A 25,219-nucleotide genomic window follows, 5' to 3' on the forward strand; every position below is an offset into this window, starting at 1 on the left:
CCCGTGAACTTGTATTTCTCTTACTAAAAAGCTTCCAGACAGTGCTTTAAAACATCCCATTGTATAGCACATCTTAGAAGGCTTCAAGAACGTAGGCGGACTTCATTCTTACCTGAGCTGTGTTTTTAATTTTTATTTATTTATTTTAATGTAGTGAGGCTTTATTTTCACTTCAAGCTGAGACAACATTGGCTTGCTTGAAAGAGTGTGTGGAAATTATGTGTGACTTTTTTAAACTGTTTTTTTTTAAACTGTTGCTGCTATAAACACGAAGCATACAAAGCAGGAATATTGAAAGCAAGAACATAGTCTCCCTCTAGAGCATCACGGGAGTCCGCAAGTGTACATAATGACTTGGCCTGAACGCAAAAGACCAGAAGTGAAATGCATAGGTGACTATAGTTAGCAGAGAGACATACTTCTAATGTTCCTTTCCACCACAGCAGTGGGACTAGAGATAGCCCTGATGTACTGCTCACTTAAAGCTCTAGAAGAGAGGACTTTACGTGTACTCTCACCACAAAGAAATGATCGATATCTAAGGAGGTACCAACGCTTGCCTTGGTTTGAACATTGAACAACATACCTGAAACATACCTGGCTCCCCCTTACTATGTATAATTGTTAGGAGTCAACCTAAAAAATAGGTCAGTGATGGAGCCCTCAGCTTGCACTGAGCCCTGGGATTCTTTCTGAGCATGCGCAGAGAGGGGAGCGGTTAATGCTGAATCAGCGAGAGCTATTGGAGACCCTCGTGGTTTGCACATGAGGATCCAGTCTGCTTTCTTGTTGACTCTGGATAACACTTTGAGACTCCCCCAGTCTCTTAACCTTTGCCATGGGGTTAGGATGGAAGCAGGGGAGAAGCATGGACAGAGAAAAGTACCTTTGTCCTCGATGGTGAGATTATGCTTTCTCGTGGGAGTTTTGGAACTCACCCGTTCACCTCTGTCTTTATACCTCTAGTGTTTATACTGTTCCAGTAAAACAGCAGTTGACCAAAGACTTGAGCAAGATGGGATTTCCCCTCCCCTTAATGTTTGCACTTGGTAGTCATTCCTTAGGAGAGATGGCCATTGGTCCCCAGTGTTCTAGGAAGAGGATATAAAACACAGGACTTCTTTTTTTTTTAATTTTTTAATTGCATATATTTAATGTATATGTATTTTTAAAAGATTTATTTATTATATGTAAGTACACTGTAGCTGTCTTCAGACACCCCAGAAGAGGGCATCAGATCTCATTACGGATGGCTGTGAGCCACCATGTAATTGCTTGGATTTGAACTCAGGACCTCTGGAAGAGCAGTCAGTGCTCTTAAGAGCTGAGCCACCTCTCTAGCCCAACACAGGACTTCTTTATCCTATGTGTGTTTAACATGTGAAGAAATGTGTGATGGGAAATAGGTCAAGAAATTAGTTCTTTGAGAAAGGTTCCTGACCTGTCTGGCAAGGGCTCCTGAAGGATCCAGACCGGGCTAAGTGAGCTTAGGTCCCCACCAAGGACCCTGGCTGGCTGATAGCAGTGAAGTGGTCAGTGTCCACAGCTTCCTCTGCTCTATGCGTTGATCATTTCCAGAACATCGCTAAAATAAAAAGACTCTATTTAAACTATGTCTGTCGTACAACAGATGTTCTCTACAAGGAGAGGCGAGGAGAGAGTCTTCTTTTGGACAAACACGCCGCCCTGTATTTTCACTCTTCTAATTAAATATGTGGTCAGGATGATCTTCTTAAGCTCCGGGTAACCAGTGTCACGTCCACTTCCCTACTGCTATATGAGCAGGAAGACAGCAGCTAGAGGAATATCCAGAACACAATGAACATCTTTGCTCTAAGGGGCCGTAAGAAGCAGGTTCTACTCCTGATAGGTCACTCCACGGCAAGAAGAAAGCCATCCTTTACTGGGTCTTCCCACAGCCTTGGACTTAAATGTGCATGTGGCTGAAATCCAGAACACAGCATTTCAAAAGTCACTGGTATGGTTCCAAATAGGTCACCCTCAGCAAACATTCCACCCTGAGCTTTCCAGAAACCACACACCAGAGTATAAAAGTTTCCTTGCCCTCATTTTACCTAGTTGCCTCTAACCACAGCACCAGATTGAAGCATTGGCAGAAGCCTGGGCCTTTCAGCTTCTACCTCTTGGATCCATGTGTTCCCTGGGATCTCTGTAGGTTGCCTGGCTTTGAGGTTGTTGCTTTTGTATTCTGTTTCTCCCCAGTGCTAAAGAACTAAGATGTCTTAGTATAAGATATCAGAATGCAAGCACACCAGAGCTCCCTGAATCCAGAGGCAGGGGTTTGGAAACCTCTTATACAGAGTGTTCAGGGTGAGGTCATCACTGGCTTCTCAGAGCTAGCCTCTCATCACTGGCCTCTCAGAGCTAGCCTCTCAGAGCTAGCCTCTCATCACTGGCCTGTCAGAGCTAGCCTCTCATCACTGGCCTCTCAGAGCTAGCCTCTCATCACTGGCCTCTCAGAGCTAGCAGTGAAGCTCAGCCAGGCAGCAGCGACTCCTCCCTCAGTGGTGATCAGCTATCAGATTAGACAGCAGCAGGATTCAGATTATGGCGAATAAGAAGCTATTCCCCAAGGCCCTGATCCCACACCATCATCTCAGGTCCATACTACAATGGAGCCACATTTATCAACTACGTCTTTCTGCTCACTCTCATCTGGGAGAAACTTCATGCACAAGATGGTCTATAATTTTAACTGAAAGCATGTCAAAAATATCCAGACAAGATGAGGGCCTCAAGAGGAAGTTTACCTTCCTCAACATATGGAGGATTTACCCTTAACCACACTAACCCTCAGGGGGAAGTCTTGAATCTATTACCAAAGTCCTCTCTGGCCCTTTGAAAAATCTCAATGAATGCCAGGAAGTAGAAAAGATTTAAGTAAGACATACAGTTTCTCGTTAGAGCGACTTTTTTTTCCAGTTCAGAAAATTGCCAACCTAGCCCTCTCCCGGAGCTCTTATCTTGCTTGCCTTTCTGCTAAGCAGACCTGGCAGAAATAAAAAGAAGCCAAGCATGATGCAAGCCACGCAGGCGGTTCTCGGGCTAGGATGTGGCAGAGTGAGTATGCGAATGTCTCCCAAGAACATTGATATCTGGCTGTTCAGAACATACCCAACAAAGCATGCAAAGAAGGAAACATGGAGTCTGAAATCACTTAGCACCTCCTTAGTGGGAGACAATGCCTCATGAGTGGGCTGGAAAGTATTTTCCTCTCATGGGCTCCAAATCCTAACTAAACATGGAGTGTTACCTGTCAAACGTAGGTAGGAGGCTGAGGAACCTCCTTTTGCTGAGTAAAGCTTATCTCCGACTGCTAAGCCATATCTTTCTAGATATCCATCCACAACATCTCTCGTTTGTTCCAAGAGATGCCTAGAAAGTTCGCCCTTACATTCTGGGTGGACTAGTCATGTGCTTTCTCACAGATTTTGCAAATAGCATGTCAGCAGCTCATCCAAGGAAAGTGTTTCGCTGAGATGACTGAGCTGCTGGCCAAGTGGGACATGGTCAGGACATCTTTCAACAAATACTCACTGCTAACTCTTAATTCTCCCTTCCCTCCATTCCTGAACCCCATGAGATAAGACCCCCAAGCCAGGTGTCCATTATTGTAACTCACCTTGTGTCCTTAACAGGACCGATAGATACTACCTTAGAAAAGCTCAGAGCTTGAGAACCTTTGGACCAAACATTTAAGTCTGAAGATCCAAAGCCATGTCACCCCCTGCATCTCTCCAGGCAGGGGCCCCTGCTAGACACTTCCACTGTTTGTTTGTCAACCCTTGATAGCGATACAGCATGGAATTCTCAGCCGCCATCTTGCTGGGGCCTCCTTTGAAGCAGTGTTCATCCTTCAGTAGGTAGGGTAGTAAGCTAGCCTGAATGCCAACTTCCAGAACCCCTCCCCCAACAGTGACAAAGTGGAGGAACTGTAAAGGACAATTGGCCCTAGGGTCCCAAAGTCTGTATGTCAGTTACTGGCGAAGACCAGAAATGCTCCTTCCTGAACTGAGCCCTAACTAAGCTCAGCTTGAGTGTGGAATAGAAGTCCTCCCTGAGGGAGTCATCCAGAAAACCTGCTGGCTGTAGTAGGACCCCTGTGCAGCACTGGAGATGAGAAGCAAGACGTGGAAAAGGCCTGCCTCCCCAGCCTTTGGCAAGGAGAGCATCAGTTTTGAGCAAGCAGCCTCCAGGAGGAAAATGGAGAGAGAGATAAACACTCCTCTATACCATGAGTGCCTCCAAGGTCTCTGGCCAACCAGAGAAAGCACGGCTGTGCTGACAGTCAGTGGCAAGTCCTTCTGAGAAGTAAGGAAGCCAGTTGTAATTAGATGTATTTTTTTTTTCTGTTATTTAACTCGAAATAGGTAATTGAATCCTTAATTAAGGGGCTTTAAGCTACCTTGGGATCTAAAGTGCCAGAGAGTTACTCTAAGTGCTAAATAGGACTGTGCGGCATGCATTCCTGTGTCGCCTCTGGAACATGCGAGAGCCCCATGCTTCAAGTCAAAAGTCATTTCACACTTAACCAGCAGTGTGGAAGGGAGCTTCCTCCCCTCGCTTCCTCTGCAAGGTCTTCTCTTGGCCTCTACCCACCTCGTCACTGCTATTAAAACATTCACCCTGATTTTCTGTTTTGTTTTGCTTTGTTTTGTTTTTTTGTTTTGTTTTTGTTTTTCGAGACAGGGTTTCTCTGTGTAGCCCTGGCTGTCCTGGAACTCACTCTGGAGACCAAGCTGGCCTCAAACTCAGAAATCGGCCTGCCTCTGCCTCCCAAGTGCTGGGATTAAAGGCATGCGCCACCACCGCCTGGCCATCCTGATTTTCTCTCCCCATGGATCAATCGCTCGGATGCCTCAGGCTTCGAGTGGGGAAAAGCTTGTTTGGAACAACAGACACTCACTTTTGGGACCCAAGTGCAGGCCACAGTAATGAAGGCCCATCCTTGGCAAGGATTTGATGGGGGGTAGGAAGTGGGTTAGATATTCACCTTTAACGCCTTTGAAGTTATAAAAGTGCAGATAAAACTGTTGGAAGACAGCCAGGCCAGGTGGAAAGTCTTCAAAGTCCCACAGAATGACTGCCATGGCAGTCTCTACCGCTTTTGAGGGAGGAACACATGTTAGATGGGGTTTCCCACCTCCCTACCTTCTGTCCCCTTTTAACAGGAAATCAGGGAGAGGGTCCTTGCTGGCAGCATGTGGGTTCAGTAGCCAAGGGGTGACTTACACCAGGTGCATCGGTAGAGGGAGAAGAAGGATGCCGCCTTAAGGCCCTAGCGGGTGCTTAGAAATTTGCCTCCAAGGTCTCAGTATTCCAAAAAGAGTCAAGAGAATTTTATGAGGTAGTTATCTGGCAGGGTAATGTCTCTTCGATTCGAGTAGAGAGCATTTCACATCTGGGAAATTTTTAATGTCTTTTTTTATTACACAGATGTTCACGTCTGCAGACCTTCCCTTATGTGGGATTGTTTTCCTTCCCCTTGATAAATCTCTTGGCTCACCCCACACAATGAGCCTACAACAGTCTTAAGCCAGCTCATGACAGATGTGAACTCTCTCGAGATCACTATTTGCCATTTTACTCACTTCGAGTTCGTGTTTGGAAACATTTATTAGTATTTATGTGAGTAGATTCAGAGAATGTGTTTGGTAAAGTGAATTTATTCATGTCAGTGGAGAGCAGACCACATTGTAGGATCATTTTCAAACCTATAAATATAGAAAACAAAAAAAATGTGATTGGAAAGCTAAACTGTAATCCTGCGGATTTCATTTTAAATGCATTTGGTTTTCCGATGTCCCATATGCTTTTGGCTAAATTGGAAAGCATAATGATACTGAAATCTGTGAGTATAGAAAGCGCAGGTTAAAGAGTCACCTGTTACTGTCCACTAGGGGCTTGTTCCCAGGCACCTCAGATACCAATACCCATAGCTGGTTGGGTCCCTTGTATAAAGCAGTGTGGTATTTTCATAGCACCCACACACCCCATATATTTTAAATCATACAGCTGACTTACAGTGCCTAGCATGATGGAAATGCTACATGCCTTTACTGAATACCTTAGGAGACAACGATGTTGAAAAGGTGTGTGTGTGTGTGTGTGTGTGTGTGTGTGTGTGTGTGTGTGTGTTCAATAAATATATAGTGGCTTTTTTCAGATATTTTCAGATATATGGGATCCAAAGTTGGTCTATTTTGCAGATTCAGAAGTCACAGTTGTAAAGAGCCAGCTGTAACCAGTCATAATTTTTAAAGAAAAGGCTGTATGGTCCTCTACTCTAGGGAGCCTTGGCCCTGGCATATGGTTAGCCAATGGAGCTCTGGAGAGTACCCATGCCTAAATTATGTGATCTGGACAGAGCCCAAGTAGCCAAACCAGAGGTTCTAGGGGAGCCAGCCAGACATTGGAATTTGAGGATTCTGTGGCTGTGCCAACTTGGTTATTTTCATATTTAACTGGGTTCTTTCCTCACCAAATTCAATCAAGATAATAGAATATTTCTGGCCCAGAATGTCACCTAGTTCTCCACAGTCACCCTAAAGAAAGGGCTGGTGGCTTCCAGGAAGGACATCAGTGATGCCCAGTGGTATCTTAGGGGGTGCACTGGGATCCCGGTCTAAACACATTGGTGGCCTTGAATTAAACCCAAGCCCTTTACTCGCTGAGATCCTGGGCTCAGACAAAGACCAGTGGAGCTCTCACTCTGTTAGCTTCTCTCTGAGCGACTTTTCCAGGCCTCGGTCTCCTCGGAGCTGCTTGATACGTAGCTAGTAACCAACATTTAACAAGATTAATTGAGTCCGGTTCAGAGTTTCAGAGTTGCTTTGTTGTCCTGTTGCTCTGTGGCCTGCAATGGGGAGGATCATCATGATCATCATAGCAGGGAACACAGAGCACGCAGCACACAGCACACAGCAGAACGGAGCTGCTTAATATGTAGCTGGGAGAGAGAAAGTATGGATGAAAACCAGAGTCTAACCATCTCTTCCTAAGGCAGAACCCCAGAAGCCAAGAACATCCCACTAAGTGCCACCTCCCATAGGTTCTACCACTTCCAGGCAGCACCAAACTGGAAACTGAGCCTTTACCACACAGGTGTCTGTAGGACATCCGAGTCCCAAGCCGTAACTACCTTCATCCTAAGGACATCCTCTCAGGCGTCCAGCCCCTATGTCATCCCAGACTCCCTGAGATGAGGTTTGAGACAGATCCCTTCTTGCTTGAGAAGAGGACATCACTTCTTTCCATGGGAGCGATCTGTAATGGAAACACTGTTGGACTATGAAACTTACTCTTAGAGGATCAGCAGAAGTCAACATCTAGACCTCCCTCCTGTAGATCGGCAGTTCTCAGCCTGTGGGCTGTGACCCCTCTGGGGGTCTAGCGATCCTTTTACAAGGATTGCACAAGAGATCTCCCGCATATCAAGATATTTACATGACGATTCATAACAGCAACAAAATTACAGTTATGAGGTAACAGCGAGATAATTTTATGGTTAGAGTCCCCACAACATGAGGAACTATATTAAAGGGTCGGCCGCATTTCCAAGGTTGAGAACCACTGCCGTAGAAGTAGGCCTTGCATTATAGAGCAGTTTCTCCAACACAAGAAGGAAACTTTGAATAGCTTGTAGAAGTGAAGGTCAGTCAGGTATGGCTATTACCATGAACTGGATTCCCAGCTCAGCCTCTAGGAAGATGGCCTAAAACAAATGCCTCAGTTTCCTCATGTGTGCCATGAGAATATCGATGTACCTAGATCGTAAAACAGAGCAAGTTAGGATACAAAAATTCCTGAAAGCAGGAAGTGTCACGTAAGGATTAGCTAGTGTCACCAGGCAGAGCTAACCTGTGTGTCTTCCTCCCTCTCAGTGCCTAGCCCCTCCTGTAATGGCTTTGACAACACCCTTTCAAGACCCTGCCGTGTGCCCCTAGGAAAGGAGGTCTGCTTCATCGCCACCGTGCGCCTGGCAACCCCGCAGTTCTTAAAGGCAAGTCCCTGACACTGATATCACAGGGACCTCGTCCCTTCACCTTGGCTACCTGCCATTAATCATCCTTGTGGAAGAGAATAAAATTGCAGTAAAGTTATTTTTAAAACTTAGTTTTCAAAGCCAGGTAGTGGTGGCACATGCTTTTAATTCCAGCACTTGAGAGGCAGAGGCAGGCAGATTTCTGAGTTTGAGGCCAGCCTGGTCTATAGACTGAATTCCAGGACAGCCAAGGCTATACAGAGAAACCCTGTCTCATAAAACCAAATAATAATAATAATAATAATAATAATAATTTTCAAAACACTAAATGTCTAGTTTCTGTGCTTGCCCCCACCATGGCCCCAGGTTCCTGTGGGTTGTTTGGTTTGAAGGAAACACCCATTGCTGATAGGTCCATGGAGATGTTGGTGGCTAACTGCAGGCTTCAAGTGGTTGCACTACCATTGTGTGCAGAGTAGGTGTGGCTCAGACTGTGAGTCAAAAAAAAAAAAACCCACAAAACAAGAGCATTGATTGTATTTTCCTCCTGTGGTCCCAACTCACATCTCTAGTACAAATGTGGATGGAATTAAATTAGTAATTCAGATTCAGATGAAAAGCCATCTCCACGTTTGCCACAATTCCAGATAACGGGAATGGGGGGAGGGGAGAGGCACTGTTTGGCTCCTAGGTCCTTTTCCCAGTTTGTGAAATGAATTGAGGATCAGCTAATACAGAAATTAGCTACAGATGACAAATTTCAGTGCCGCACTATTTGGAGATTGTCTCAGAACAGTTTTAACTTGTATTACCCATCCTTGTATTATCATTCCATTTGAACCAACCTAGGGTAAGCATCTGGCACTCCGAGCAATGTTCTGCCTTTTTATTTTTTTCTTCTTCTTCCTTTTCCAACACAGGAAATGTGTGTAGCTGACGAACCTTTAGAGGAATTCACTTCGAGGCATAGCTTGGAATGGAAATTTTTATTTCTGGATCACAGGTTTGTGAGAAGAAAAACATATTTGAGTTGGTTCCTTTTCAAGCGTTGTTTGCATGAGCCGGGCACCACTTGGGAGAATAAAGTCCAGCTTGGTCCATGGTGGGGAAGGACTCCCTGGCAGTAAGAACAGTTTTTCCCAGCTAAGGGGAAGGTCGGTACCCTGACATTCTTGTGCCTGCCCCACTTGCGATCGGGTCCTACGTTCAGAGTGATACCTTAGCCCCAAGATGTCTTTTGGATGGTCCCAACTTAGGCCATTTATAATTCCCAATTGGCAAGAAACAAATGTCAGAAGAGAAATTCTCTGATTTCTTTCACCGTCCTTTGATCCTTCAGCCCAATTCTTCATCTTTCCTTCACAGCATCGTTCCCAGTGATGAACGAGCAACTACCTTTCCCTGCTCTTTAATCGGGGGCATTGGCCTGGATCAGTCTCCGGCTGTTTTAAATTCTTCAATATCTATAAGTTCTCATTATCATTCGGGCCAGGTTATCCAAAGGAATGGAGTACCTATATGCTGAAACAAATGGGTTCTTTATAAACACAGGCTCTCTGGACCTAACTGTTGTTACATTGTTACATTGACTGTTGTCACATTGTTACATTGCAGTTTCCCTGCCCCCTGGTTCTTGATAAATGAGGCCCTCCATGAAAACTAGACATGCAAACTGAGTGTTACAACCAGCTTGTGAGCTGTGTGTGAAGAGTTCCCCTGTGTCTCCTTGCAGAGCCCCTCCAATCATAGGATACCTGCCCTTTGAAGTACTTGGGACCTCAGGCTACGACTACTACCACATTGATGACCTGGAGCTCCTGGCCAGGTGCCACCAGCACCGTGAGTACCACTCACCAGCCAGACCAGGAGTCTTGCGTTTGCTTTTCAGGGGCCCAAACAGCAGGATTCTGTGCCTCTGGAAGCCTGCTTGTCAGAGTGGGCAAGGGATAGTGTCCCATGCGGTGATTGTGGCAGTTTATAGGATTCTTTCCTACACTTAGCCCTCTGGGTCCAATGTGGAATCGATATTGCCCAGATCTCCAGCAACATCCCACTATCATCCAGAAAGTCATGCTTATTAATCCTAATCAAAAAATTAAGGCAGGGCTAGACTTTCTTTTAGGCTATGGAATGCATTTGAAAGGCAAAATACCAAATGCTCTACCTGCTCTTGAGCAGTCAGACATTGGTGGCAGACCACAAGGCTAAGGTTGATCTCCTGTCCTCCTCAAATACAACATTGTCAAGCGAGTGGCTTTGTAACTTGACTTTTCCCAGTAAATGTTCTTTTGGACGTTCACCCAAAAGATGCTCATAGCTGTGGCCAGCATCTCCTGGCTGCCCTCTGGGGTGGGAGTCTGCTAAGAAGTCCAGAAGCAGAGGACTTTGCAGGATGCTGCCAGTATGGAAGGGGTATATGCAGGATCTTGAGGAGATCAGAGGACCCCTCCCATGCTGAGAGAGAAGTCAGAGAAGGCTTTGTGCCACAGAAGAGGGAAGCACTCCAGCAAGCATTTAGGGTAGGCCCCATGCCCTGGGAAAGCAAGAATTACAAGTTTTTCCAGTTCTCATTCACAAGAAGAACCAACCACTTGCTTTTGGCACCAATGCTCAGCTTTAAATAAAACCAGTTTCCATGACATTGAGCTATGACTTCTGATAAATGGTCCATGGGCATTGGTCTTCAGTAGATGCCTTACCTATAGGAGCTGTTCGGACTTTTTTCTCAGTGCTATCCTTGTTGACAGAGGAGCAAGCTGGAATTGCAGCTGAGATCTGTTGGGATATAAAGTTCATCTTAACCTTCACCCCTTGCTCCTCAAAATGTAGCTTAGACAAGTCATATAAGCACCAGATTAGCTACAGCTGTAGACTCTCAGGATCCCTCCACAAGGGATCAGGAGTGAGAAAATCTACTTTCACAGTCCCTCCACTGGGTTGGTATGCACATTCAGATAGGAGAAGCATGCCCACTTTAAACCTCTGGCTGCCTCTGACTCTTCTAGCATAGAGAAGCCTTTCAGGTTGGAGAATTAAACTGGGCATCGATAGACTTGCCCAGTGGCTCTGGCATGATGTGCTTGCTTTGTAGAGCCCACACTTCATTCAGCCGGTACTCCCTGCTCAGAACCGCATTGTTTTGAGGCCATGGTTCCCTTTGCTAGTTCCACTTCCCTAAGATTCCTCATGACGGTTTTCATTACAAGATGCTAAATTTCGAGCGCTGTGGTAATAAAATCCAAATTGGTCTTCTTCCTCAGATCCATAATTTATCTTTCTGCCTCACGTGAGCTAATAAACCACTGGCGTGCATTCTGTCCTGGATACTCCCCTCCCCACAAGGAGCCATCTGCAGACAAAACTCCAGGGGCTCTAGGCAGTTATGCAGCTGCAGGGAAGGCCTGGACTGTAGGCGTCCATGCCAGACTCTCTGTTCTAAAACGGTGTAGACTGAGACTCAACTGTGGATGACAGCTGTAGAGTCTGTCCATCGGTAGCTAGTTGTCAGGTCTATTTTGGGTCCACTTCTCCCAGCGTCTGGATGCTCTCTCCTCTGCTTGGCTCTTGAAGTTCCAAAGGCTTCGTACCTCCAGCAGGAAGAGAAGTCCCAAGAAAGCCAGAGCCTCCTTTTCCTTAAGCCTCCAGCTGAAAAATCTATCCTTGGGTGCCGTCGTGTGAAGAAGAGTTCTTTAAGCCTTTGCGCATTTGGGAATATACAGATTGTTGTATTAAGAATTCTTCATTGACTGAGTATGACTAAGTCAAAGCATGTGCCTAGTAAGTGTGAGAGGCCCCAAACTCTATCTCCAGAACCCCACGGCCCCCAAAAGTGTTAGACAGCGTGAGAATAGTCCCTTAAAGTATGGTGCGACCAGGAAAAAGAAACAATATTTGGTGCTGTCTCCTACAATGTTTCGATTTTAGTCGTAAGTCTTGAGGGAAAGGTCACTTTACATTAGCGTGAGTTATATACTGAGTCTGCTGTTTCTCCTCCTAGTGATGCAGTTTGGCAAAGGGAAGTCGTGTTGTTACCGGTTTCTAACCAAAGGGCAACAGTGGATTTGGTTGCAAACCCACTACTACATCACCTACCACCAATGGAACTCCAAGCCCGAGTTCATCGTGTGCACCCACTCGGTGGTCAGGTACTGAGCAGCCTGGAGACTCTGGGAGGGACCTGGGAGGGTGGGTAAGGCCCCCCAGGGATAGGGAAGGGCCAGGGCCCACCTTAAGTACACCCCCTGTATGAGAGGAGAAACTCCGGCTAGCCTCTGCAGCAAGCTGGATAGTCAAGAACTCAGCCCCTGCCCAGGTAGACACCCCTCTCCTCCAGGCCTGGGGCTTCCTGTGAGTTCTGTTAAGCCCCTTTGAAAGCTGCCAGGATCTTACTTAGTAAATTCCTGCTTCAGTGACCTACTTACATATTTTTCCCTCATCTCTCTCCAGCCCCCAGCTTTTCCTTGTTGCTGTTTTTGAGAGGAAAATTAAAATGTTGCCACCAAATAACTCAAACACATACCTTTTTTTCTTTAAGGCTTAAAAAACCCCTGCTGGCAACTGAGGTAGTATTACCAGAACATCTGGGCTGCCTGTAGGAAGCTGGCCCTGGGGGTCCCTAGAACCCTCAGTTCAGGATGGATAAGCAGGGAATCAAAGGGTAGCAATATATCCAGAATAGCATAGACGTATCCTGTGTGGGTTCCCAGCTCTCAGAGGTAAAGGGACGTGGTCATTCGCCCTCCATCCCAGCACAGAAACACCAAGAAAACAAGCTGATCTGAGGCTGGTTTAGAAGAGAGACTTTATGCCCAGCACAGTGGCATGCTCCTATAATCCTAGTATGAGAAGCTGAGTCAGGAGGATCTCGTTCAAGGTCAGCCTGGGCTACAGGATGAGACCTTGTCTCTGAAAAAAAAATCTAATAAAATAATAACTAGCCCACCCTTCTATCAAGTGAATTTTACATCTATATATGGCTAATCACTGATGGAAAATATTTTAAATTATATTCATACTAAAGATATACAAGCATTTTTTTCTTCTCACTGTTTGTAAAGAGCACAGTATAGCAGCTATGTGCAAAGCATTTACATTGTATCACACTATATGTTAGAAGGAAACTATCTGTGTATGAAGTCTGCAAGAGGCTGATGTGCAAGTGCTACCCCATTTCATATTAGAGACTTGAGCATCTGTAGAGGAACAATATGTATGTGTATGTGTATGCATATATGTGTATATGTGTATTGTGTGTATGTGTATATGTATGTATATGTATCTATGTATATACATAAGTGTATATATCTGTATATATGTGTGTATATGTATATGTGTATATGCATATATGTGTATATGTGTATTATATATATGCATGTGTGTATGTGTGTATATGTGCATACATGTATTATATGTGTGTATATGTATATATATTTATAGTATATATGCATATGTGTATATGTGCATGTGTGTATATGTGCATGTGTGTATGATTATATATTTATATGTGTGTATGTATATACATGTATATGTATGTATATGTGTATGTGTATATGTGTATAATGTATATATATGCATGTATATGTGTGATATGTGTATATGTGTATGTGTATATGTATATTTGTGTATGTGTATGTATATGTGTATGTGTGTATATGTGTATATATGTGTATATGTGCATATATGTATGTGTATATGCATATATGCATATACATGTATGTATAGTATATATGTATGTGTGTATAGGTATATATGCTTATATATGTATGGGTATGTGTATATATGTATATGTGTATGTGTATGTGCATATATGTATGTGCATATATGCATATATGCATATATATGTATGTATATGTATATGTGTATATGTATATATGTATATGTATGTGTATTTGTATATGTGCATTTGTGTATAATGTATGTATATGTGTATGTATATGTATGATATGTATATATGTGTATGTGTGTATGCATGCATATGTATATATATAGATTTGTGTATATATATATGTATATATGTGTGTATGTGTGTATGTGTGTATATGTGTATATGCTTACATATGTATGTATATATATGTATATATGTATGTGCATATATGTGTATATGTGTATGTATATATGTTACACATACATATATGTGTAACACATATGAAGATTGGCACACATCTGTGCATATGTGTGTGTGTGTGTGTGTGTGTGTGTGTGTGTGTGTGCATTAGTATGAGGAGAATAGGGAAGCACTGGCCTTTCTCAGCCATTGAACTTATCTCATTTTATCAGAGTGTGCACCCGTGCTCAGACTCCCTCTTCAGTTCCCAACCCATCCTCTTGGGTTTCCTCAGCTAGTACCTTGTGGCTTTGTGGCCAGTAGTCATCCATTGCCGCTCAGGCTGTGTCTTTTCCAGTAGGCTGCTCAGTCTCCAGGAGAGGGTGCATGACACCCTGCTCTCTCCTTCCTCCCCAGTAGCAGGAAGAAGCTAGGTCCAGGAGAGCATGGGGACTCAACCAAGTAAATAAAGAAGGGATTAGACACTCCAGGGTCTCATCCCAGTCCCCTCCAAATCCTGCAGCTCCACCATGGAGTTATCCACAGTGGACAAAATGGGTCCCTAGATTCAACAGTGGCCTGGGACTGGCCAGGTCTTGGTTTGTTTCTTTATATATCCTTCCATATATACTGTCCATAATGAACATGTTTGAAGCACAGCTTTTTTTAAAGATTTATTTTATTTATTTTATGTGTATGAGTGAGGACACTGTAGCTGTACAGATGGCCGTAGCCATCATGTGTGTGGTTACTGGGATCCGAACTCAGGACCTTCGGAAGAGCAGTCAGTGCTCTTACCCGCTGAGCCATCTCGCCAGCCCCTGAAGCACAGTTTTTAATTGTTTACAAGCAGAAGCTTATCAACAAATAAAAGTTTATCTTAAAAGCTACTGTATCTGGAGATTTCAGGAAATGAAGGGATAAAGAACAGTGGGGAGAGAAATAAACCCAGCCCAGAACTGGAAGTAGTTGGGACATAATATTAGAATCTTTGTAAGACAATTAGGCAGGAATGAGACTCAGTCCTCTGAGCAGGTCACAGATGGGCTTCTTTGTGCCACACATTCTGTGAGTAGGTTTTCTGTAGAGAGTCCCATGTGCCTTCCTGGGATGTCCAGGCTCCACAATGGTGTTTCTTTTCTGAGCAGTTATGCAGATGTCCGAGTGGAAAGGAGACAGGAGCTGGCTCTGGAAGACCCACCCACAGAGGCCATGCACCCCTCTGCACTAAAGGTAAGTTCATTCCTGCCCAGAGGGGAACTCATTGGCACCTCCCATGAGTTATTCTGAGAGATACCAGGCTAGCAAGAATGGATCCATCTCTATTAAGCACTGGCTGGAGACCCACAGCTCTCCCTATGGCTTGTGGGTGTTTGCTCATTTACCTTCCATAATGGCCCTGCGAGGTAGGTGCTGTGTACTCTCTTCCCTCCCTCCAATGAGCATGGAAGCATGGGTACCCAAGGGCAGGCTTGTAAAAAGCTGGCTCAGAAACAGCCTCTGGACTCAAGGAATGGCTTGGCAACTTCCCAGCCTTCCAATGATGGCTATAAAAAGCCACAGATAAAGCCAGAGAGTAATTCCATCACCCACTAGAGTGTGGAACCATCCAAGGCCTACGTCCCTCTCTTAGACTAAGCTTTATTGTATTGCTTCCAATTATTAGCCTGTCCCTCCTACACTTTCCTGCTTTGATTTTGCTTTGTGGTACTAGGAATGCAAATCATGTGAAGCTACCGCCCCACCCTTCCCTGTTGTTTCTGGCTCAGTGTCACAAGATTTTAGTTAATAGCCATGGTAGAATCAGCTTGGTCTGGGAATGCTGATGTAAAAAATGATCCTTCAGTCCACAAATCCCACCACCTTTTTCCTTCCCCTACCCCAAGTTTTCTGGTTCCATCTGTCCAGACTTTTCCTCACACAACGCCAAGGAACTATGAAGGCCAGAGCCTCGGACCTCAAAGAGCATCCATATAGCAAGCAGAAACATTAGCAGAGGAAAAACAAGAAAGCTTAGAGTGTTGTGTGCTAAGAAACTATCAGCTAGAAGATCCTGAGTTCTTTCAGGAAAGCAAATGCTGCCAATCAGTCTATGAGATAAGGATTTCTTGGGCTGGTGAGATGGCTCAGTGGTTAAGAGCACTGACTGCTCTTCCAGAGGTCCTGAGTTCAATTCCCAGCAACCACATGGTGGCTCACAACCATCTATAATGAGATCTGATGCCCTCTTCTGGTGTGTCTGAAGACAACTATAGTGTACTCATATACATAAAAAATAAATAAATATTAAGAGAGAAAGAAAGAAAGAAAGAAAGAAAGAAAGAAAGAAAGAAAGAAAGAAAGAAAGAAGGAAGGAAAGATTGATTTTTCTTCATCAATTGCAGGACAAACCTTTTTTTTTTTTCTTGGATATGTTGAAAGCTAAGTGAATGCTTGGCAGTAGAGCCGTTCAAGTTCTAGGGTGTCCAGAAATCTAGATTCCAGAATCTGACCAGAGGCTTTGCAGCAGCCTGCCAACCTATCTGTGATCAATAGAAACATCTGTCATCCCTTGTGGATGAAATTGGGAGGAAGGAAAACTCACCCTCAAGGATCAGAGAGCCATGTCTGCAGAGGCTCACCTGATCTCTGTTAGTTTCCATGCTCACCTGAATGGCTGCCACTGCTTCGCAAAGTGCCTGCTTCCCAAATCGCACTCTGCGTGTTGCATCAGAGAATGGAACTGGGCTAGTGTTAGACAGATGTTAGACACACCACCCATCAACCACAGAGTAGTACAATGTGTATCCATCAGCCAATCAGAAATCTATCTCTCAGGTCTCTGTGTGAAAAGGTAGCAACTCCCTTTGAAGTGAAACCTCTATGGTGTTGCTTCTCACGCTTGTCAAGGGGACATTTAATGTTCCACTGACTGACATGTCTGTGAAATAAAGATTCCATTGTTGGATGTGATGATATTCCATGCTAGCAATGGCTGTGAACACCACTCAGTGTTCACAGCCATTGAACTCACTCCTGGGGCTGATTACCCCCTGAGCAGGAACATGCAATTCACTGTGGTATGGTGCAGTGACCTTGGATCAGCCTTATCTAAGGAAATTGTCACTAAGCAAATGACATCTCCCACCACACATACAGGTACATCCGGCCATTCTGTTTGACAGAAAGGATTGTAGGTCACATTTATCAGTCACCTCAGTCCTCTTTACAGTGGCGCACATGCACACATGCACACACATACTTGCACACACACACATACATACACACATTCACACTCACATTCACACTCACATCGACACACACACATACACACCATGGTAGCAACCAAATCTAAAGTCAGAACAATGTGTGGGCCTCACTTAGGTGAAACTGAATACCCAAGTCAGTGACTGCACAGTGGGTGCTGGCAATTTCTCCCTTCTGGGTTGCCACAAGACTTAGGAGAATAAACACTGTTTTCATCTTCGGCTTAAAAATAATATTATATCCTATTTGCATACACTATTACTCTTAAGCCATAAAGGTTTGGAGCTTGTCCACCAAAGCTGCTTTCTCTCCCGTCATATCTTGTTTGGGATAGATGTAGACCACGGGCTCTTTATCCATGCAGAGAGCAAGCAGGAGAGGCAGTATAGGAAGAACCTTGTGATGGCCCAGTGGCCTGTGTCTCATCGGCTAATCGTAGCTCTACTGCGTTCTGATCTCTTATTTCAGAAAACCAAAATCCTGGGCAACAAGAAAACTGTTTTAAGGAGCAAATAGAATGTACAGTCAGTGGAGGGAATATAAAAAAATCAAAATAAGAGAGAAAGTATAGATAAATGTGGTTTGTGAGACAATGTGTCTTAGTGAGGTCACAGCACACGAGTATCTGCTCTACCCAAACATATTTAGAATGTTTCCTAAAAGGATAGAGCACGTCTCCCAATTTCTTCTAAATTCTTCTACATGCCTGAACTAAAGTCATGTTTTCATGCATTCATGGAATCTTAATGCTGAAGTGTGTGTATGTGAGTGCGTGTGTGTGTGTGTCCACGTGCGTGTACCCACGTGCTCACATGCACATGTGTGTGTTTCAGGAAAAGGACTCAAGCCTGGAGCCTGAGCAGCACTTTAATGCACTTGACATGGGCACCTCAGGTCTTACCAGCAGTCCTTCGCCATCAGCATCCTCGAGGAGTTCCCACAAGTCCTCACACACAGCCATGTCAGAACCCACCTGTGAGTACCCTTCCATAAACGGGTAAGAATGAGGGTCATCAGACCAGGGGCACAGAGTCGCACAAAGTCCCAGACTGAGTTGGGTCAGGCCATCTGTACCAAGAATGAACAGGGTGTAAAACAAAAACACAAACAAACAAAAAAACAAAACACACACACCAAAAAAAAAAAAAAACCACCATGACCAAAAAGCAACTGGGGAGGAGAGGGTTTATTTCCTATTTCAGCTGTAGGGTGTCATCCGGAGATGCCTGGGCAGGAGGTCGAGGCAGCATCCGATGTAGAAGCCATGGAGGAGTGCTGCTTACTGGCTTGTTCCTCGTGGCTTGCTCAGCCTGCCATCCAGGACTACCAGCCCAGGGGTGGCCCCACCTACATCCTATCATCAATCAAGAAAATGTACCACAGGTTTACCCACAATCTGGTGGGGACATTTTCTCAATTATTGTTCCCTCTTCTAAAATGACTCTAACGTATCAAACTGATGTAAGAACTTGCCAGTATACTCTCCCCTATCTGTCCTCAGCATTACAGAGTGGGTGACACTCAGGTCAGACAGGTGAGGTGTTGGATCAGGGTGCCGATCGGACCAAACGATAGAAATGGAGCATCAGGATGACTTGCATGTGCCCCGCCTGCTTCCTGGTTGGGGGTTTATGGTTTGGCTTAACCTCTGCATAAGAGATCTCAACCTCAGGCCTTTGTCCTTCCTTTCGCTGAGGTAGCTGGGAAAGATCTGTGAGTCAGACAAACCATCTCTCCTTTTCTTACAGCCACTCCAACCAAGCTGATGGGTGAGAACAGCACCACAGCTTTGCCAAGACCAGCCACCCTACCCCAGGAGTTACCAGTACAGGGGCTCAGCCAGGCAGCCACAATGCCGGTATGTGTGGGATCCCCATCTTCTCCGGTGGTTGGGGGAGTGCTGCCTTGTGATGTGGAGCATGGGAACGCACTGAGTCTTTCCAGGGAATAGGTTTTACTTCGGGATGGAGGTGATCAGATGGTGGGCAGGGAGGGCGGGTATTGCAGGCAGGGGTCAGGAAGTCACTGCATGTGCTTAGCAACTCATTTTAGACATTTTACCACAAAATAAGAGTGGATATGTACTTGCAGAATACAGAATTCGAGTGATTTTTAAGAATAGAGCTCGGTGCTTCAATCACAAGGGTGCATGTCCCCTGAGCCTCTGGGGGCCCTTCCTGCTTAAATCTCATTTCATGTGTGGCTGCAAAGACTGGTGTCAGGCTATGCTGTTGATGTATGCCAAACCTCTTCGTAACACCATGAAGAGGTAGCCCTGTAGACAAAGTCATCCACAGACCATATTTTGTCATGGGTGGTGGCCTGCTATGCTTCTGTCTCCCCCTGATGTGCAGGGGATGCAGCTTGAAGAAGTCACGTGAACACCTGGCTGGTGAGCCTGCAGCTGGCCTTTCTCACAGCACACCTCCCTTCTGGTGCCTCGCCCCTTCCCCGGGATGCTTTGAATGCTAAGTGCTTGGGACTAGGCACCTATGAGGATAACTTCAGAAGAGTCTTCTCACTAATCTCCTCAAAACACTTAACAGCCCATGAAACTAGCAGTTGTCCTCTCTCATATCCCAGCAGCCACCCAAGTGATTAGGAAATGCTCAGTGACAACATCCTTGGAACGAGTACCTTGGTCTTCCAGAATGGAGTCTGTCTAGCTCGAGGCAGCAGAAGGAAAGAGGAACTGCCAAGCACAGGCAGACAGCAGTGGCCTCACACACACAGTGGTAGGAATTGTGTACTCTCAGAGCACCTGAAACCGGCTCAAGAGCCGCATGGATCTTACACCAGCCACGAGTCGCTGCTAACTATATACATATCTTGCACAGGAATCAGTGCAGCCAGGAAACTTGAGCTTTCTGAGAGTCTTCATCCTAGGATTTGCAGCTGGAACACGGAACCTGTAGAGAGGGCAGAGCAACTCAGAAGTGGCTGTTTAACAAAGGTCCTATTCTCTCTCCCCAGGCTCCTCTGCATTCCTCATCCTCCTGCGACCTCACAAAGCAGCTCCTGCCTCAGACCCTGCCTCAGACCATCTTACAGAGTCCACCTGCTCCCGTGACGCAGGTGAGTCAGAGGCAGGACAGAGGGACAGATGTCTTCTGAGGTTCTCAATCTTCTTACATTGGAGTATATGACTCATGCATATATCAACTAAGGCCCTAGGTGGGGGATTTTACTACAAAGTCAACAGAGACATGTAACAATGTATCATATCTGTCCTCAACTGCTGCTCAGGTCTGCTCCCACTTCATGTTCTTTCCGCAGTGTCTGAATTCATCTTCATAGTCATCTTTGTCTATCACTGTATTTGTTTGTATTCCTTTCGTTTCATGTAACTTCACATTTTAGGAAAGAATCTAGAAGCTATTAATCTAATACTATAAATATCACCGCCCTTTAAAAAAAAAAGAGAGTGCATGACAGCTGTGCTGAGTGACTTACTAGTTTCAACAACACTCTGGGAGGGGGGCTTGTTTAGGTCAGTTCAGGAGTGAGGCATCGCAGATGCAGGGATGCTGTCAACAGGCCCCTCACTTGTAGTTTGCAGATAACCAGAGAAACCACCCTCTCTGGGCCACTTCCTGGGGGAGGTATTCCTTGAGTTGATCCTGAAGAGTGGCTAGGAAATTGGTAGATAAATAGACAATAGAAGAAAAGAGACCCAAATGTGCATTTTGGTGAAGAGCTATGCAATGCCTGCTGGCACAGGACAAGAGCCTGAGCACTGGGCCATCCACTCTTGTCATGGGGAGGAGTGCACGGATTCACTTATATCTGCTGTTGAGCCCAGAGCTCTGACTTCAGCTTCTTCACGGGCATTTGGCATTGTCCCAATCTCTGGCCCCAAGTTATACCTGGATCCCAGATGGCCGTTCACCAGCACCTCATCCTCTCGACGTTTGGCTGTCTCTCTCTCTGTGCAGATCTGAGATGGCTGATGGGAAGGAACATTTTGGAACATATGCCCTCGTAGAAGTGGTCTCGGATGCTTTCCTGGAATAAGAAAGACGTGTGTTAGCATATGCTTCTTGCTAGCGTCTGGCTTGAGCAGTGATATCAAAGCTGTTCAGCCAGTCTCCTAATTAAAATAGTCCATCTTTAGCCTCATGGGGGAAGAAATCAGAATAGTGGTTTTCCTTTTCAAGTCCTTGAGACATATTTAGTAGGAAATTAGTGATTTGTTTCAATCCAAAGGCACAAGAAATGAGAATCCCTTTCACTTCTGGGCCTTGTATCTTAAAAAAAAAAAAAGTTACAGAATTCTAATTTTTTCATGTCTTGAAATTTCCTTAATAATAACTGTTCTTGGTCTGATAACAACTGCATTTCTTTAAGATTTATTTTTTATGTTTGTGTGTGTGCGTGTGTATGTGTTTATGTGCACTTTGTGCATGCAAGTGCATGCAGAGGCTGCAGAGTATCAGATTCCTTGGAGACAAAGTTAAGAGATAGTTGTGAGCTACTGTATAGGTGCTGGGAACTGAACCAGGGAACTCAGCAAGAGCAATACCTATGCTTAACAACTGAGCCATCACTCCAGCCACAACTACTCTATTCTTTAAGAAATGGCTTATGTTACAGGGCACTCTCTGCCACTGTCATCCTTTATGCAAATATCAGGTAGCGATTGTGTCCTTCCCCATAGCTCTGTGCTGCTTGAGCCTGTGAGACAGACAGTGAGCCAGGGGAGAGGGGACAGTTTAGGAAGACTTCCTGGATCCAAGCCCACTAGGAGAGTACCAGGATCCAATTTAAGGTGACAGAGGGGCTTGCTGCTGTCATTAGCACAAGGAACAATGGCTAGATACCTTGTCACTTCAGAACTGGGCAGTAGTTTTCTCAGAGATCCTGAGAACAGTGACCAAGGAACAGGAAAGAGGTATTTAAGACTGTTCTGAGTGCTGGCAAGGGCGGTCTCAGGCTGAAATAACTCTTCAATTTGATTGTTTTTTTTTTTTTTTAACTTCCTTTTGAAGTTTTCAGCACAATTCAGCATGTTCCAGACCATTAAAGACCAGCTGGAACAGAGGACACGGATCCTGCAGGCCAACATTCGGTGGCAGCAGGAAGAACTTCACAAGATCCAGGAACAACTCTGCCTGGTCCAGGACTCCAACATCCAGGTAATGTGCCTGAGCAGGCTGGCCTCTGTTCTTAGAATCCACTCCTGTTCAGTCAGGATTTCCCCCCGCCCCCCGGAGTCTCTAGGTACTGCCTCACAGAACTATGCAGACATCCCTACAGACAGATCACATGAAGCAAATCCACTTGGTGCCAAACTTGACATTCCTACAGTGTCCTCTCCCCCACCTGTCACTTCTGTAGGGACATTTCTGTTTACTGTCCCTCCCGAACTTCCTTTCATTAAACTATTGTCTGGCTTCCCTGCCTAGATGTCCCCTTGGTCCTGGATTTCCGGTTGTTAGTACCTTAGTAGCTAGGTTGTGTAGTACCAGGCCAGGACACTGGCAAAGAGAGATGCTGATAGCTCTGCTCTGTTGCCTCAGGCGACAGGGAGATATGAAGTCATGCTCCCTGCTCTGCAGCCCAAGGAAGCAGCAGAGGAAACTGGGCTGTCACCTCCCTGCCCCACCCATTGGTAGAACTCACTGAGAACACTCTATGCCCGACAGCAGTGGGATAGGCCATGAACCCGGATCCATTTCTTGGAATCCTCTTAAGAGTCACTTGTGTGGAGGTTGGGTTTTTTTCCCGGGGTCATATATACTGGATCTATATCAAGGATATATATGCGTGTTAAATGGATTCCCTGACCCCTGGAGTTTTGCGTATCTTACTTCAGGACCATTTAATTTTGTGAGTGTATCATCTGTGCCTAGCCTTTGGTTGCATATGCCACTGCAGCTAACCTCAAGTCTGCCTTGAGAGCCCTAAGCAATTGCAGCCACCCTAGGCAAGACAGGGGAGCAGAAAGGACCCTCAAGAAAATAACCACAGAACTGTCCCTGCCGCTTACCCATTCCCCTACCACACTGACTCCATTAGCATCCACTGGCACCTGTGACAGATGAACAGTGTTGCAAACTGAGAAGCCATTGCATGACAAGAGTTACAGTGTGACAGTGTGGTTTCCTTGGATGACCCAGAGCCCTCTTTCCAGCATTCTGATCAGCTCACAGCTCTCCAGCATTCTGATCAGCTCTGCTGTGAGTTGTGAAGGACCTCAGTACCACCTGATGACCCTGTCCTTCCTGCCCCTGCCTAACACGCTTACTCTATGGGACAACCCAAGGCATAGCAATGCTGAAGCCCAGGCATCTCTTTTTGGTTCCTGTAAGCATTACTCAGCAAACTATACTAAAGTCCTTTTTCACTTTCCCGGCTGCTGCAGTGACTCCCCTGCGTGGACACTGGGAGACACCTAGCCGTAGCATGAAATTAAAAGCACAGCCGCCAGACTGTCAAATTCACAAAAAAAAAAGAAAGAAAGAAAGAAAGAAAGAAAAAACTGCCACTTGTTACCACTCTTCCCAAAGTGCGATTTATTTTTCTTCACAGATCTGTAACCCAGGGGGTAGCTTTGAACTTGTCTCATTTCAATTACTTTAATGGAATTTTTATACAGACAGGAAGGGGGTGAGGAATTGAAGCAGAAAGTGCTAAAAAGCAAGGTAGGCGTCTGAACATCCTCCAGAGAGCTGAAGCTTTCTGATTCCTGCCTGCGCCACCTCAGAGCGAGATTTTAAAATAACAGGCAACAATGTTATCGTTTTTGCTCCCAGTTGTAAAGAATATGGTGTGTCCCCATCAGGGATACATTTTGTGATCCCCCAACACATAGATGTATGCTGAAGTACATATGTATCTGAGTTCTTCAAACAACCATGGAAACACGGCCCTCCTGTGTGTGCCTTCCCTGTGGGGATCAAATGTTCTAGTGCACCTCCACACATACACAAACCCTGTACGTACTGGGTCCTACAGTTTGTGCCCCTCTGTGGCTAAGCAGGCCCTTCAGTTTGCACACCTCCCTATGAAGCCAGGCTCTCTGGTGCTCACATTCCTATACAACATAAGATTTCTAGTGCACACAGCCCTGTGTGGGAGCCAAGCCCCCCAGTATACACTCCCCCTTGCAGAATCCATGCCCCAGTGTGTGCTAGTGAGTTCTTTTAAAATTAGGCTTGGAGGAAGTTCTCTGGGCTATTTGATGTTTGCTCCTGGGTGAATGTTGAAAGGTACACATGAGCCAAGCCAAGCTGAGGCGCTCCAGTCAAGAGAAAGTGGCCTCCTTAACCTGAGTCTTCTACACTGAAACCAAGCCCCCAGTGTACATCTTCCCAGTGGATTCCAAGTCCTTATTGTACAGCTGCCTTTAGATGCCACGCCCCCAGCATACAGCTCCCCATGCACAGCTCCTCAATGGAAGCTAAACCCCCTGGTACACCCCTTCCCTGTGGATGCTAACACCCCTGGTGCACACCTCCCCTGTGGATGCCAAGCCTTATCTGCATTTATCCCTCTGCACTTATCTTCAAAGTGGAATTTTCCAAAAAGAACACAGAGATCCACAGACAATCAAACCAGAGAACATCTCCTCCCCACAGCCTGGCTTCTTGTTTTTCACGAGACTTAAATACATCCTAAAAACTTCTACCAAAATGTGATCCTTGGTTTTTTTTTGTTTTGTTTTGTTTTTTTTAAAAAGCTAATTCAACTGTAAAAATTTAAGCAAGTGGAAATTACTCTAACCCCCCCAACTGTCCCAGCCCTCACTCCTCCCCCCACCACCACCAGAGAGGAAAGACGAGAGATAAGAATGACACATTGGCAGTTTGCTGAAGCCTGGTGATGATGATGCCGTACTGTACAGACATCTTTTTAGTGTCTCCATATTAGTGACTTCTGTATGTCCTTAATGACACCAATGATTTGTAAAGTCTGCAGGTGTG

General features: G+C 45.3%; 1 protein-coding gene across 2 annotated transcripts in view; it reads left to right on the forward strand.

The window, feature by feature from the left end:
* Positions 1-25,219, forward strand: part of Npas2 (neuronal PAS domain protein 2) — a 185,537-nt gene that overhangs the window by 133,453 nt on the left and 26,865 nt on the right. For both annotated transcript variants that reach the window (XM_031367287.1, XM_031367288.1), the window contains exons 8-16: positions 7,905-8,023; positions 8,926-9,008; positions 9,738-9,844; positions 12,003-12,150; positions 15,197-15,281; positions 18,128-18,269; positions 19,043-19,152; positions 20,268-20,369; positions 22,283-22,429. In XM_031367287.1, the coding sequence (XP_031223147.1) occupies positions 7,905-8,023; positions 8,926-9,008; positions 9,738-9,844; positions 12,003-12,150; positions 15,197-15,281; positions 18,128-18,269; positions 19,043-19,152; positions 20,268-20,369; positions 22,283-22,429 (1,043 nt within the window). The remainder of the gene's footprint in view (positions 1-7,904; positions 8,024-8,925; positions 9,009-9,737; positions 9,845-12,002; positions 12,151-15,196; positions 15,282-18,127; positions 18,270-19,042; positions 19,153-20,267; positions 20,370-22,282; positions 22,430-25,219) is intronic.

The sequence above is a fragment of the Mastomys coucha genome, unplaced genomic scaffold, assembly GCF_008632895.1.
Source record: "Mastomys coucha isolate ucsf_1 unplaced genomic scaffold, UCSF_Mcou_1 pScaffold14, whole genome shotgun sequence".
NCBI classification, from domain to species: Eukaryota; Metazoa; Chordata; class Mammalia; order Rodentia; family Muridae; genus Mastomys; species Mastomys coucha.